The sequence below is a fragment of the Molossus molossus genome, unplaced genomic scaffold, assembly GCF_014108415.1.
Source record: "Molossus molossus isolate mMolMol1 unplaced genomic scaffold, mMolMol1.p scaffold_m16_p_23, whole genome shotgun sequence".
NCBI lineage: Eukaryota > Metazoa > Chordata > Mammalia > Chiroptera > Molossidae > Molossus > Molossus molossus.
Genome location: NW_023425359.1, coordinates 6,938,981 through 6,954,698, shown reverse-complemented (window position 1 = coordinate 6,954,698; position 15,718 = coordinate 6,938,981). Strand labels below are relative to the sequence as shown.

At 45.5% G+C, this 15,718-nt stretch overlaps 1 protein-coding gene across 6 annotated transcripts in view; it reads right to left on the bottom strand.

Moving 5' to 3' along the window:
- The window catches only part of TTC13 (tetratricopeptide repeat domain 13), an 83,872-nt gene extending 68,204 nt beyond the window's left edge, over positions 1–15,668 (bottom strand). For 3 of the 6 annotated variants that reach the window (XM_036277358.1, XM_036277362.1, XM_036277357.1), the window contains exon 1: positions 15,362–15,668. In XM_036277358.1, the coding sequence (XP_036133251.1) occupies positions 15,362–15,638 (277 nt within the window). In that variant the 5' untranslated portion in view covers positions 15,639–15,668. Of the gene's footprint in view, positions 1–4,320; positions 4,385–15,361 lie in introns of those variants that run through there. The other 3 variants (XM_036277361.1, XM_036277359.1, XM_036277360.1) reach the window with 2 other exon arrangements.
- Positions 15,669–15,718: the final 50 nt, after the last annotated feature.

Here is a 15,718-nt window from a genome sequence, read left to right as displayed (position 1 = left end):
TTGATTCCGGTCAAGGGCACTTAACTCGGTTGTGGTTCGTCTCCGGCCCTGGTCGGGGTTGTTTGGGAGGCAATCAGTTGATGTGTCCCTCCCACATCGATGTTTCTCTGTCTGTCTCTCTCTCCCTCTCCCTCTTTTCCACTCTATCTGAAGATAAATAGAAAAATGTCCTCGGGTGAGAATTAAAAAAAAATTTGGTTGATAATCTGATTCAATACCTATTTGTTGAACATGTACTGTATTCCAGTCACTGCTTCAGCCTCAATGGGTGTCAAACCAGAAGTGACCTCTGGCCTTGTACATAGGGACTATGGCTCAGTGGGGGAAACGAACAGTGGACAGTAATCAGAGTCACACAAAGGTAAAATCACAACAGCTTAATTAAGAGCTATGAGTCAGTGCGCACTGCTAAGTGGCCTGCTTAGGGGACGTTTCCTGAGGATGTGAATAACACTGATACTGATATCGGTTTACCTTGTATAGGACCCTTCTAAACCCCATTTAAAGTTAAGAAAAATGAGGCAGAGACTAAGTAATTTGCCAGGGCTCTAGTGTGGCACAGCGGTGGAGGTGGGACTTGAGCCCATGCGTCTGGTTCTTGAGTATGTACTACGCACCAGTGAAGGGAGGTCTGGGGAAGTTAAGGATTTCACAGGTGACGGTCCATGGGAAGATGGCAGGACCGAGAGAGTGGTCCAGGAGATGTAGGTACCCTATACATCTTTTGTCTTCTTAACTGGCTAGAGCTGAATATTTTATTTGCTCACATTATTAAACTCTTAACAGCTCTATTAATGTATCCATTTACTTAGTGAATAACTGTATCATCCGCATGTAATTATATTAAGGTCTTTTTAATATTTATACTCATTTAGCTTCTTATTGTGCTGGAGAAAACCTCCAAAAAAGTGCTCAATACTACTAGTGACAAATGGCACTCCTGCTTATCCCTGACATTAATACTTCATTTAATGACCCGGAAATTCCCCAAATTTTGATAACATCTTTTCATTTAACATTTATAAACATCCAGTAAGAAGCTTCTGTATGTGGCAATGGGTTGAGATTGATGCATTTTACCATATAAAGGAAAGATTCTCCTATTCTTTGTTTTACCCAAACTTTCAAATCAGGAAAGCTGGCTGGCTGATTTTATCAAGTGCTTTTGGATATTTCTTTAAGATAATCATAGGATTTTTCTCCTTTGACCTATTAAGGTGATTAATCCAATTTTAACAAATTGAGCCATCTTTATACTTCTAGAATAAACTAACTGATCAAGGCAGATTATTCTTTTAATTGCTGTCTTCAGTTTACTAATATTTTACTTAGGATTTTGGTAGCTATGTTATAACTTTATCCCCCCAACTGTATTAGATGCTGACATTAGTGTTTTTCTGTCATAAAAATAAATAAAGTAGTTATAATAGTAATTAGAGTTGTCTGGAACAGGAAATTAAATTTGTTCTTCAATATAAAAATATTTAACTCACTATGGCTTCAATTATTTTATAACAATAACCTAACCATCTGTATTTAAATGGTATAGATTTCTGAGGAATTAGGAAAAGCCTGTTTCCCTCCTTGCTTAGATCATACAAGTAAGATTTAATGGTAATTACTGCAGAAATAGTCTCAAAACATATTACAGAACCTCATCTTTTCTTATACATCATCTTCTTGGACATTTCTTTACTGCTTCGTATTTTAAGCAGAGATTTCTAGAGTCATCTCCTAAATCTAAAGACCTCTGCTGGGCACATATCCCCCCATTCACAATGGACATTTGCATCTGCTCTCCTATGTACATGTTAGCCTATCTGGTTTATCTATTTTATCCTTTTTACATTTTATTCATTTTTATTATTATTATTTTTTTTAATCCTCACCTGAGGATACTTTTCCATTCATCTTCAGACAGAGTGGGAGGGAGAGAGAGAGAGAAATATCGATGTGAGAGAGCCCCATCAATTGGTTGCCTCCTGCACGACCCCAGCCAGGGCCAGGGACCAAACTGCAACCGAAGTACATGCCCTTGACCAAAACCGAACCCAAGACTCTTTTGTCCGTGGGCTGACGCTCTAACCACTGAGCAAAACCAGCCTGGGCTCATTTTAAAGAACCAACTCTTAGATCTATTTACCAATTCTATTGTTGATCTGTTTTGACTTCATTTATTCTAGGTTGGTTATATTTAATCCTTCCAATTTCCTTTAGTTCTCATCTTATTTCTCAAGTTCAGCATCCAATTCATTTATCACGTATTCCCTTTCTTCTTGAATACGAAGAAGCCATGGAAGGCTCAAGCAGGAAGCAGGGTCACTGGCAGGTGTGTGAGGACAGAAGGACTGGAGACCAGAGCAGGGAGGTCAAGTGGGAGGCCACACAGCCAGTAAGAAAATGGCAAGAGTAGCCCTGGCCAGTTTGGCTCAGTGGTTGGAACATCAGCCTGCGGACTAGAGAGTCCCGGGTTCAGTTCCCGCTAAGGGCACGTACCTCGGTTGTGGTTCGTCCCTGGCCCCGGTGGGGTCATGTGGGTGGCAACCAGTCGATGTGTCTCTCACATCAATGTTTCTCTCTCTCTCTTCCTCCCTCTCTCCCTCCCACTCTATCTGAAGATAAATACAAAAATGTCCTCGGATGAGGATAAAAAAAAAAAAATGGCAAGAGTACCAACAAAGGTAGAGGCCACTGGGTTGAAATGGAAGATCATAGTTTAAAGAGATATATAAGGTAAAAATGGCAGGGCTTTGAGAAAAATTAGGCATGGCCGGTGGGGAAAGGCACCGGCTTCTGGCTGGTGCAGTCAGGAGAGGATTGGTGCCGTGAACTGAAACTGCAAGTTTAGGAGGAAGAAGAGTTCTAAGGGAAGTACTACCTTTGGCTCTAAGTCAAACGCTTGTAGACGCAGAACTGGAAGCTGACTTGCATGTAGTTAGGAAATTCCTGACAGAGATAAGGTCTGCCGATATGAACTTGATAGTCATTCCCTTTGGCCCATTGCACACATGGGGAAATAAGCTCAGTGTTAATGGACAAGTTCAAGGGCACAAAATGAAGACATAGCAAAGCCGAGACTTGCCACATCTGTACTCAAGGACAGCACATCAATAAAGGTCCAGGGTACACTTGCCACCACTCCCTCTGCCAATGCAGGGTGCTAGTAATAAATGGTGCAGGTGCAGCAATGCCATCCAACTTCTTTCCTCCACACCTCACATACAGCTGACTTTAAGAAGAGCAGTCTGACCCTGGCCGGTTTGGCTCAGTGGTTAGAGCGTCGGCCTGCAGTCCGGAGAGACCCGGGTTCGGTTCCCGCTAAGGGCACGTACTTCGGTTGCAGTTTGTCCCCGGCCCTGGTTGGTCGTGCGGGTGGCAGCCACTCGATGTGTCCCTTCACATCGATGTTTCTCTCTCTCTCTCCCTTCCTCTCTCTCTCCCTCCCACTCTATCTGTACAAAAAAAATGGAAAATATTCTCGGGTGAGGATAAAAAAAAAGAAAAAAAAAAGAAGAGCAGTCTGGGTGCAAAGACAAGAAACAGGGACTTGGGAAGTGTTTCTTCACCTCTCCCTTAACTGCCCAAAAGAATTGGATACAGGGCCTATTGCAGCAGGAAGAGCCATTACCAGAGACAACTACAGAGTAAGAACTAAGTGTTGCAAAGGAAAAGAAACTTACAAGACCTATTAGTTCAAAGTCCTCTCTGTATCCCTTTGTCTCTGCATGGCATGGCAAACATTTGTCTACCAAACATTTGTTCTTCCCACCTCCCTGTGAACTGCCTTCTTTCCCGCTGAGTCCCAGACCCTTGCCCCTTTCTCCTTAGCTCAAGATGGCATATAAGCTCCATTGCCTGAGTGCCTGTGGGCTTCTATACTTATCAAGCCCCCATACAAACAAAATTAAATTTTATTTTTCTCCTGTTAATTTGTCTCATGTCAGTTTAATTCTTAGACCAGCCAGAAGAACCTAGAAGGGTAGAGGAGAAATGTTTCCTCCCCAGCCGAGCTGGCTGTGGTAGGTATAAGGGAGCACTGGAGACATGGAGGGAGAGCATACAAACATCTCCTTTGAGGAATTCTGCTGTAACACGAAGCAGAGAGGCGAGGTGATGGCTGGAAAGACACTGGTCCTGTCTTTGTTGCTTGTTTTTTTTTCAAGATGGGGCCTATTACAACCAAGTGTATGCTGATGAGGACAAGAGGGAGTGATATCCCTGCACAAGGAGACTGCACTGCCAGGACGGCAGGGAAGCAGGGAAGCGCAAACATTCTCGTCTACTGGCTTCTTTCTCAGTGAAGTAAGAGAAGGGTATTACCTCCTAGTGAGAAGAGGTGCCACTGAACTAGCACATATTTGTCAGACATTCACGTCCACAAGTGAAAACTGACTGAAAACCTGCAAACAGCAAGCCCGTGGCCAATCCCTGAAGGAAAACAATTCATAACAATTCAACAGCTGCTGGGCTGTGCTCATCACGACGATCTCACTGATCTCACTCTCGTTAGAACAGACAATGTGCCGAGTCCACCTGAAGACGAGGATGACTGAGCTCTTCCTATGGACAGGCCAGAACTTGGAAGTCAGGTGCCAGATATGTCTTGACTATTCTAGCCCTAGATGTAGGGTAACCTGGGAAGAGCAGACATTATTCTGGCTAAAGGAGCCAAGCAGCTGCTATGTACCATCAATCTGTAGTGCCTTTTGCTTTTTTTTTTTTTTTTAGAAATTTCTGCATTTATAAGACAAGCATGATTTAGGACGTTGAACATTACATTGCTCCATGGTCCCAATGGTAAATTTCTTTTAGAACATAATAACAGGAAAAATTCTCCTCTGAAGAATTTATATGCTTTTTTTTTTTTTTTTTTTTTGGCTTAATTCTCACCCAAGGGTATTTTTCCATTGATTTTCAGAGAGTGAAAGGGAGGAGAAGAGAGAGAGCGAGCGAGAAAAAAACACTGGTGTGAAAGAGACACATCAATTGGTTACCTGCCTCCAGCAAAACCCCAACTGGGGCCAGAGATCGAACCTGCAACCCAGGTGCATGCCCTTGACTGCAAATCAAACCCTCGACCCTTCAGTCCATGGGCCAATGCTCTAACTGCTGAGCCAAATCAGCCAGGGCTATCTGTGCTTCTTTTATTCTAATAAAATCTACTCACTGGCACCTGAGATATGTAAGTTATCAAAAAACAACCTGAAAATAGAGGCTGCCTACTGATAATTAGACTATAAAATCAACATATAATTAATCTATTAGAACATGTTCTGCAAAGCCACCTTAAAGAGACAGAATGGCTTTTCAACAAAACATGAATGTAATCTGATCAAAGCTGTATTAACCCACTTAAAAGTATTAACACATGTAAAGAATGTACAAAACCAAAAGAAAAGGAGTTGGACAGCTGCACAGAAGGAAAAAAAAGGCATGGGAGAAAATTAACTGGGCCAATCCAAGGAGGGTGCTGTGGCCAACAAACCGGGCAGCTGGCCTTACCCACCTTTGTGGGGTTTGTCATTTAACTTGGGGTTTGACACTGGATAGAAGAAGTATCAGATGCTCAAAGGGGTGCGTACATTTTTTTTCTTTATTGATTTTAGAGAGAGAGGAAAGAAGAGGGAGAGAGAGATAGAAACATCGATGACAGAGAACATTGACTGGCTGCCCCCTGCATGCCCCCCACTGGGGATCCGGGCCACAACCTGGGCATGTGTCCTGACTGGGAATCAAACCGATGACTTCTTGGTGCATGGGTCGATGCTCAACCATACCGGCCGGGCGGGATGCATACTTTTAAGAGCTGAAGGCTTTCTCATAAACCCATATGTACTGTCAGATGTCAACTGGGAAAACTGAAGCAGAGTTAGGTAGTTCAATAAAAAGTAAAAATAAAAAAGATAGCAGAAGGAAAATGTTGGAAAACACCGACCCAAAGTGAAAAAAATTAAAATTCTGCTCCTTCAACAAATTTTGTGTATATTCTATCTGCAAGAAAATAAGACCAACCATAAGGATAAGATGACCTCCTTAAAACATCACATTATGGCCCTGGCCTGTCTGCCTCAGCAGTTAGAGGGTCGGCCTGCAGTCCAGAGAGACCGAGGTTCGGTTCCTGCTAGGGGCTCGTGCCTTGGTTGTAGTTTGTCCCCATCCCCGGTTGGGGTCATGCGGGTGGCGACCATTTGATGTGTCTCTCTCTTCCTCCCTCTCTCCCTCTCACTCTATCTGAAGATGAATGCAAAAAAGTCCTTGGGTGAGGATTTAAATTAAAAAAATACAAACGAAAACATCACATTGTGAAAAGTGCACACTTTAAAAGCCGGTCGTTTGACCGAGTATTAAGTGTGATGAAGTCCAGCCATGTCTACCCACAGCAGAAGAGACTTGCTGAAAAACCATTATACAGAAAGTGCTCTGCACCTGTCGTCACGTTCCACATAGGGTAGATTCTAAAACCCAGGCCAGGTATCTTTTGTCTTTATCCACAGGGAAAGAAAGTTAACCCTCATCACCCAAAGCTGAACATGTTGACCAGTGCATAGCCCTTTTTAAAGATAAGTGTAATTCTTAAACAACAGACTTCCGGTCAAGATGCCGGGTAGGTACCTGTGGTCTCACCTCCTTCCACAACCATATCAAAATGACAAGTGAACTACAGAACCATCATTCAGAACCGCCTGAAATCAAGCTGAATGGAAGTCCTTCAACTACGAAATTAAAGAAGCAGCCACACCGAGACTGGTAGGAGGGCGAAGGCGGACAGGCTGGTCCCACACCCACGTGTGGCGGATAAAAATCAGGAGGACACCTTGGCTGGGAAGGTCCCCCTGAGGAGTGAGGGGTCCTTCTTCCACATCAGACCATTCAGCTCCAGGTTCCAGTGCCAGGAAGAGAATCCCTATAACTTTTGGCTGGAAAAACCAGCGGGAACTGAGGCTGAGGGAGGCTGAGGCTGCTGGAGCCCCAGGCACCTCCTCTGAAAGGGCCTGCACAAGGACTTACTCGGACTCACTCCTTCTAGGCTACAGCTCTAAGAAGGCAGCTTGAAAGGCACCAGAGATGGTGAAGAACTAAGTTGTTTAGCATTGAGGCGAGAGCTGGAGAGGCAGCTTTCTCCTGGATAGACCTGCTGGAAGAGGCCGTTGTCCCTTTGGTGAGCCCTACCCCACAGGCAGGCAGATGGGCGCCATATCCGGGACTCCAGCAACCTGGCTCACACTGGTTGCCCTGCCCTGGTGAGTCCCTGAAGCCCAGCCCCACCCAACTTCTGGGCCCACCCATGCTGTTTCCAAAGGCTTTACCATAGGATTGGCCTGTCTTGGATCCTGCTTCACATTTTCCTAAAATCTCTCAAACAAGCAGCATCTGGTCTCAGTGAGCCCCATACCTCTTGTTAAGTGAACCGAGGCCTGGCACTCGAAGCAGCCAGCCTTGGTTCACAACTTGGCTTTGCCTGGGCACCTCCTAGCCCAGTACAAAAAGCAGCCATCTGAAGACTGCTTTGTAGCTTATGCCTGGTGGACCCGGGTAGAACACAGGCAGTGGCTGACCTTGCCCCAGAGCCAGCACACCCAGTGGACAGCTTCAGACCACGTCGAAGCACCACCACCCAACCACCTCCACAAGTGACACACTCAATGAGTGGACTCAGTGGGTACCAGGGCCCTGATGAAGTAAGTCTTGCTCTGTGTGGTGGGCCCCTGCACAGCTGATCATTCAAGGGAGTCAGAGGCCAGTGGTCAGTGGGCACAGCCAGTCCTTGCAGCTGATCAGCCTGAGTAAACCCCTCCCACTGATGTGCCAGCGGCAATCAAGACTCAATTACAACAAAAAGGTGTATAGTCCACATGAGGTACACCTTGAGGGCCCAGCTGGGATGATCAGGGAGGCTGTGTCACTGGACCCTATAGGACACCTATAAAAACAGGCCACCCTACGAAGCCTAGGAGACATAGCAACTCTACCTAATACATAGAAACAAACGCAGGAGAGCAGCCAAAATGAAGAGACAAAGAAACATGTCCCAAATGAAAGAACAGAACAAAGCTCCAGGAAAAGAACTAAACAAAATGGAGATAAGCAATCAATCAGATGTAGAGTTCAAAACACTGGTTATAAGGATGCTGAAGGAACTTAGTGAGACCTTCAACGGATTTAAGGAGAATTCCAAGGAACTTATTGAGAACATTAACAACACAAAAAAGAACCAGTCAGAAATGAAGGATGAGCTAACCGAAATAAAGAATAATTTACAGCCCTGGCCGGTTTGGCTCAGAGGTTAGAACATCAGCCTGTGGTCCAGAGAGACCTGGGTTCGGTTCCTGCTAAGGGCACATTCCTCGGTTGCAGTTTGTCCCCGGCCCTGATTGGGTGGTGTGGGTGGCGACCACTCAATGTGTCCCTTTCACATCGATGTTTCTCTCTCTCTCTCTCCCTCCCATTCTATCTGAACAAAATATCAAAAAATGTCCTCAGGTGAGGATAAAAAAGAAGAATTTACAGCCCAGTTGGTGTTGCTCAGTGGTTGAGCATCGACCCATGCACCACCAGGAGGTCGCCAGTTTGATTCCCAGTCAAGACACATGTCCAGGTTGTGAGCCAAATCCCCAGAGAGGGGTATACAGGAGGCGACCAATCAATGTTCTCTCTCATCCATGTTTCTATCTCTCTCTCCCTCTCCGTTCCTCTCTCTAAAATCAATAAAGAAAAAAAATTTTTTTAAATATAATAATTTACAGGGAATCAATAGTAAAGGAGGTGAAGCCAAGAAGCAACCCATCAACTTGGAATAAAAGGAAGCATAAAACACCCAATCAGAACAGCAAAAAAAGAAGAATCCAAAAAAATGAGGACAGTGTAAGGAGCCTCTGAGACAACTTAAAGCGTACCAACATTTGCATCATGGGAGTGCCAGAAGAAGAGAGAGAGCAAGAAATTGAAAACCTATTTGAAAAAATAATGACAGAAAACTTCCCTAACTTGGTGAAGGAAACAGAAATACAGGTCCAGGGAGCACAGAGAGTCCCAAACAAGATGAACCCCAAGAGGCCCACAGCAAGGCACATCATCATCAAAATGCCAAAGGTTAAAGACAAAGAGAGAATCTTAAAAGCAGCAAGAGAAAAGCAGTAAGTTACCTACAAAGGACCTCCCATAAGACTGTCAGCTGATTTCTCAAAAGAAACTTTGCAGGCCCTGGCCGGTTTGGCTCAGCGGTTAGAGCGTCGGCCTGCGGTCCAGAGAGACCTGGGTTCAGTTCCCGCTAAGGGCATGTACTTCGGTTGCAGTTTGTCCCCGGCCCTGGTTGGTCGTGCGGGTGGCAGCCATTCGATGTGTCCCTTCACGTCGATGTTTCTGTCTCTCTCTCCCTTCCTCTCTCTCCCTCCCACTCTATCTGTACAAAAAATGGAAAAATATCCTTGGGTGAGGATTAAAAAAAAAAAAAAAGAAAATCTGCAGGCCATAAAGGAGTAGCAAGAGATATTTAAAGTGAAGAGAAGCAATGACCCACAACCAAGATTACTCTATCCTGCAAAGCTATCATTTAGAATAGATGGACATATTAAGAGTTTCCCAGACAAGAAAAAGCTAAAGCAGTATTACATAAAATGTTGAAAGGTCTTCTTGAAGGAGAAGAACAAAAATATAAACAATAAAATGGCAATAAATACATATCTATCAACAATTGAATCTACAGACAAAATGAGCAAGCAGAACAGAAACAGACTCATAGATAACAAAGAACTTTTTGTTGCTTGCCAGCTGGGAGGTGGCTGAGGAAATGGGTGAAAACATGAAGGAATTAAAAGAAGTACAAATTGGTTGTTAGACTGAGGAACCTCAAAGGGAAGGGGGAAGGGAGGGCGGGAAGAGGAAAACCAAAGAACTTCTATGCATATATGCAAAAGACAATAGTGTTGGGGGGGGGGACAAGGAGGGGATTTTTGGGGAGGAGGCGATCAATGGGGGGAAAAATGGAGGACATCTGTAATACATTAGATAATAGAGTTAAAAAAAATAAAAAATAAAAAATAAATGTAATTCTTAATGACCAGATCTGAAGGGAAAAGCTAATGGGTGTGCAAATGCCACAGACTAGTATTTTCTCAGGCTCACACTACAAAAAGTGACTCCTCATCCACAGGACTTTCTAAAAGATGCTGCTCAGTTAGCACAAGAGGCAGACACCCTCAGGGCAATCCACGGTGGCCAGAGATGGGCAAAAAAACAACATCTGGCCCTGGCTGGTCTGGCTCAGCGGTTAGAGCGTCAGCCCGTGGACCAAAGATTCACGGGTTTGATTCTAGCCAAGGGCACATACCCCGGTTGTGGTTCGTCCCCAGCTCCGGTTGGGGTTGTGCAGGAGGCAACCAATTGATGTGTCTCTCTCATCAATGTTTCTATCTTTCTCCCTCTCCTTTCCTCTCTCTCTAAAAATTAATAAAGAAACAAATATTAAAAAAACAAACAGAAAAAACCCAACATCTGAATCTCTTCCTCACCCTGTGCTTCAGTCTCTGCCAGCTACTTTACACTGGCAAATTTGCTCGTGTATGCTGTAAAAAAAGACCAGAAGAGATCTGCCACAAAACTGTGTATGATAACAAACACAGAAAATCAGGACCAAAGCAAAAAAAAGGATTGAGCATACATACTCACAGTAAGGGTTACCACAATTGCCATTACTGAGCATAAAATTTAGTCCTTAACTTCCTAGTAGCTAGAACAAAAAAGTAAACAGCTCTCTGCTGATTCCTTATCACCTCTGAGGCTGAAGTGCTTTGAGCAATTGGACCAATTTCACTTATTTAAAGGACTGGTTCCTCAGTTAAGAAAGATACCATCTGTACTGACAATCTTTAAGTCTTACTGACTTGGTCAAAAACAGAGCTACAGTGCTAGCTACTTCATTATTTTTCTGCAATTAACTCCCAAATCAGGCAAACAGTCACAAATGCTCTTTCCTCGAACGATAGAGAAATAAACTCAAATCTGGGGTTATTCATGTCAACAAGCTAAAGAAAATGACTTCAGGTTATAAATTACTCACTGAACTTGACTGAGGCATTAAGTGCAGGTAGTCACCAGTTAGTTTATTTGAAAACTAGAATAAAGAAAAAGTACAACCACTACCTCACGTAGGAATAGACAGGATCTCAAGAAGGCAATAAAAAGAGAAAAAAAAAAAATCACAAAAATGCACTGTTCTTATTAATACTACAATTTCAAAGAAGAAAAACAAAAGGATTTTTGGAAACAATCAGACATTAATGGATCAGCTCTGTTACATTAGGGTGTCAAATTAAGGTATCACTAACATCTCTCCAAATCTCACTCTCTCCAAGTCCCTGTGCATGTCACCTGACCAGAGGCCTTCCCTGGCCACCGCTCATGGCCTCCTCACTTTGCTCTTTATTCAGGGCACTTAGCTCCAGGCCTGCCACAGACTGCCTTCTCCGCACACCAGAGCACAGGTTCTCGGGAACTCAGCCAGCTGTGCTGTGTCCCCAGGGTCTGAGGACATTGAGTGGCATCTAGCGGCACAGAAGAAGCTCTTCGGTCAAACAACAGAACCATCCTAGCTCTAGAGGGCAAAACATTAGGGTCAGCGAAGCATCCTTATGTATGTAAATATTAAATTCTAGAAGTTATTTAAAAATATAATCTATAACAAACAATGCTTAAGGATGTTGGAATTTATCACTAATATTAGTAAGAAATTACTAATATGTAAACATTACAGAGGAGATAAGGCACAAATAAATGCTCAGGAAGCCAGGTTCAAATCCTGTCTCTACTCTACTGTGTAACCTCTCCTAACTTCTCTTTGCCTCAGTTTCACCTTAGATAAAATGGGAATAAAAACAGTACCTACTTCAGTATCATGAGCATTAAAAAAGAATGTACATAGTGTTTACAAGTTTAAAACTGAGGGAAAGAATTGAGGAAAAACTTCTGTTCATTATTTCTTCCCACAATTCCAAACTAATAACAGGGCAAAGGTAACAAGAAAAATTTATTTTTATTTGAAAAATATGTACATTACAGTCTTTTTTTTTCTTTTTTAATCCTCACCTGGGGACATTTTTCCATATTTTGTTCAGATAGAGTAGGAGGAAGAGAGAGAGAGAAAGAGAGAAGCATCGATGTGAAAAGGACACATCGAGTGGTTGCCACCTGCACAACCAGGGCCAGGAACAAACTGCAACCAAGGTACGTGCCCTTAGCGGGAACCGAACCCAGGTCTCTCTGGACCGCAGGCCAACGTTCCAACTGCTGAGCAGGCCAGGGCTACAGTCTTCATTTTTTAAAAAAAGAGTAAGGTTATTTTCACCATAAGAAAACAGAGAGACAATCAGAAGTTTGTGGCTGTACATGCTTTTCAAATAAAAAGTGCAGGTAAAAATGAGCTAGAGAAGACCAGCAGAGGGGCCTGGGTAAGTCATGCTCAGGAAGAGACCAGCACCCAGATCATCCGCACTTGCCGTCTCTGCAGCTGGACCTTCGTGGGGCTCAGCCCACTGACGTCCAGCTACTCCAAGCCTGGATTCCACTTACTGGTGGTCCACACAGTGTGGTCAGCCACTGCCAGTGTGCTATTCAGTCCAATGGGCTACCACCAGCCGTGGTCTTTGGCCCCCGATCACTGGGGTTCTGTCTTAAGAGAATACATATACAGCTCAGTAGCAGTATTCAGATTTAGACCCAAGCAGGCACTGACTCATCCATCTGAATCCAAAAGCTGTGGGAAGGCTTCTGTAAGCGGTCATGCTATTGTGTCTGCCCTCTGTACGGGGACTGGCTTGACACGGACAGGTTTGTGGACACACAGGCCACCAAGTCCAATGGCATGATAATAGTTGGTGAGGTCAAGTCTGTCTGATTCTGAAGAACTGAGTAGTTCTGGATCCTGGCACTAATCTAGACCCTTTATGTTGATCATATGGGGGTTCTGGATACAGGACATGAGCCCCTTGGGCTGTGATAGTTAGTTGTAAATCCTGAATTTGTTCCTACATCTGTTCTTCTTAGGGCAGAGAGGGGCTAGTGCGGGTTTCAGAGGGTGTGGCGTCTGCCTGCTTGTCCAGGATAAGGAAGGAGAAATGAGACATTCCGGAGTTTCCACCACACATGCTGCAGGCAGTAAAGTCACAGGAACCAGCTGGAGCCCCGACTAGCACAAGCAGTTGACTCTGGGAATTATTTACTGGGGCTGACAACAGTGGCAAAGCCACGTTAGCCACGTTAGCACCTGTCAGCAGCTACGGCACATTCCCGTCAGCCAGGGAGGCTGTCTGAAAGACTTAATGCCACTCATTTGCAACAGCACACTTTAAAGTCCAAGTTAAGAAAAGAAGTACTACATGGGGGAAATAAAAAGAAAATGGAAACTGTGAAATAGTTATGATTAAAGCCTCCTAGCACAGTGTCCATCCTCTAATGCAGAGAACATTAGATAATGGTGTCCATACGTGAGGGAATTGCGGAATGGACTGGATGATTCCTCCAAATGCCTAGTTTATGAAAACCCACATCAATCTTCATCTGGGGGGAAAGTACAGGTCAGAGTTGGCTCAAATGAGGACTCTTAAAAACACTGGCATAAGCCTGATGCCACAGAGTGAAATGAGCCACCTGGATCAATGATATCAATTGATTTCATAGTATAAATCGATTTGTATATTTCATTGTCTAGAATCTGGGTCTACTGTAACCAGTGAGCATCACATGACTATAGGAAGGAAGGGGAAATGAAGATTTACACAATACACACTATTTGCTAGTAAATACTACAGATGTGTTTCCCTACCTACAACCAATTAGTGTTTAAGACAGTTTTATCTGGAGCCTAACCACCTCAGCTCCCCTTCTGCAGCTGTGGGACTTCAGGAAAGGGATGTGCCTGGGTTTCATCTGAGACAAGGAGCTACCTACCATTCAATGAGGTAGTCACTGGTGTTGTGACAGACTAAGAGAAGCAGCTAATTGACCTCAAGCTCTTACGACAGCATGGGGCACACAGCAAGCTCCCAATATATGTTAGCTATTTCTCGTTTTCCTCGTGGTACTCTTATGAAGAAAAGAAAACCCTATAATTAAGAAATAGTGTCTTCAACTTACAGAGGAGGCAAGTTTGCAAAGACAGGCAATTAATTTGTTCAGAGTCACAGAAAGCGACAGAGGTAAAATCCATTCTTTTTGCACTATACAATGTTGGCCCTGTATTCATACTGTTACTAGCCAAGGCCTGCTACACAATAAGTCACATACCCCTCAGTGAGTGAGACTTCCTCAAGGAAGTCAGATTATGCTAAAAGGAAATCAGAGTGTGCTAATCTTGACATCTCATCTTAACTAAAAAACAATTGTCTTCCAGGTACATAATGCTAAACACTGCTGTCTGGGCCATAAAAGCAACCTCATAAAGTGAGTTAGGTGAGACCCAGACTTTTTCAAAGCTAGCCTTAAGGCAACTCACACAAGGGAAGGGAAAGGGGAGGGAGGGAAGGGAAAAGGGGGGGAGGGAGGGAGGGAGGGGACTGAAGGGTGAAAACATCCACTGCAGAACTTCAAAACAAAAACGTACACATGTATTTTGCCCTGGCCGCATCTCTCATGACTTACAGACTGAGGCCAACAGCGCCCTATCTCAATGAATGAGTTGGCCCAGTTTCACTACACACACAGCTCTGACACTTACGCAGGCTCAAGGCCTGCATGGCCCTTTTTACCTTCTGGGAAACACCTGACAGATCACAGGTCAATCTTAACAAACAACCGGAAGCAAGATGTCAGCGAGCAGATAAAACGGGCTTGCTCTTTTGTTCTCTTCTTTCTTCCAGGGATCGAATTTTCAGAGGCTGCGTCTAATACAAGCCATCGGCCCGGGCAGGCAGGAAACCTGATTTCCAGGTGTAACATGGGCCAGGCATCCCTCCTCCGGGTGCGGGCCCTGCAGTTGGGCCCGCGTCCTCCTCCGTCCGTCAGTCCCTCCCTGGTTCCCACGGCACCTATGGGGGTCCGAACGGGAACAGGGGCTGCCCCGGACACCTGCCATCTCCTCCACAACACTTTCCACAGTTGCTAGGGCTCCGGAGAGGCCGCCCTGGCCCCGGGAGCATGTTGTCAGCGCTTTTCTCTATTCACTGCCCTTCCCAAAGAGGCTCTGAGAGGAGGGCGCGCAGCGGCGAGGGTGCGAGCGGCGGGAAGCAGCCCCGGAGTGACAGCTCGCGGAGCCGGCTCACGCAGGAGCACACGCCGCGGCCAGCGTCGGAGAGACCCCGGCGGCCCGCAGCCCCCATGGCCCCGCCAGCCTCGCGGCGACCCGGACGCCCGCCCGCCGCCGCCCACTCACCGCCGCACTCGGCAGAGTACTGGTCCCCCCAGTCCCCAGACAGCGGGCTGCAGCCGCCGCCCGCCGGGGCCTCCTGCTGCTGCCGGTGCTGCAGCTCCTGTTTGAGCAGAGATAGCGGCGTATAATGCTCGGTGGCCAAGGCGACCGGGCACGGCCCGGCGGGCAGGATCCCCAGCAGCAGCAGCACCAGGACGCGCCGGGCGGCGCCCGCGGCGGCCACAGCGCCTCCCCAGCCGCAACAGCAGCAGCAGCAGCAGCAGCAGCCGGCAGGTGCCATCTTCCCTCAAGGCGCATGTGCGGCAGCCCTCGCCGCGCGCAGCGGCCTCCTAGACTTAACCCGCGGCGGGCCTGTGGGCG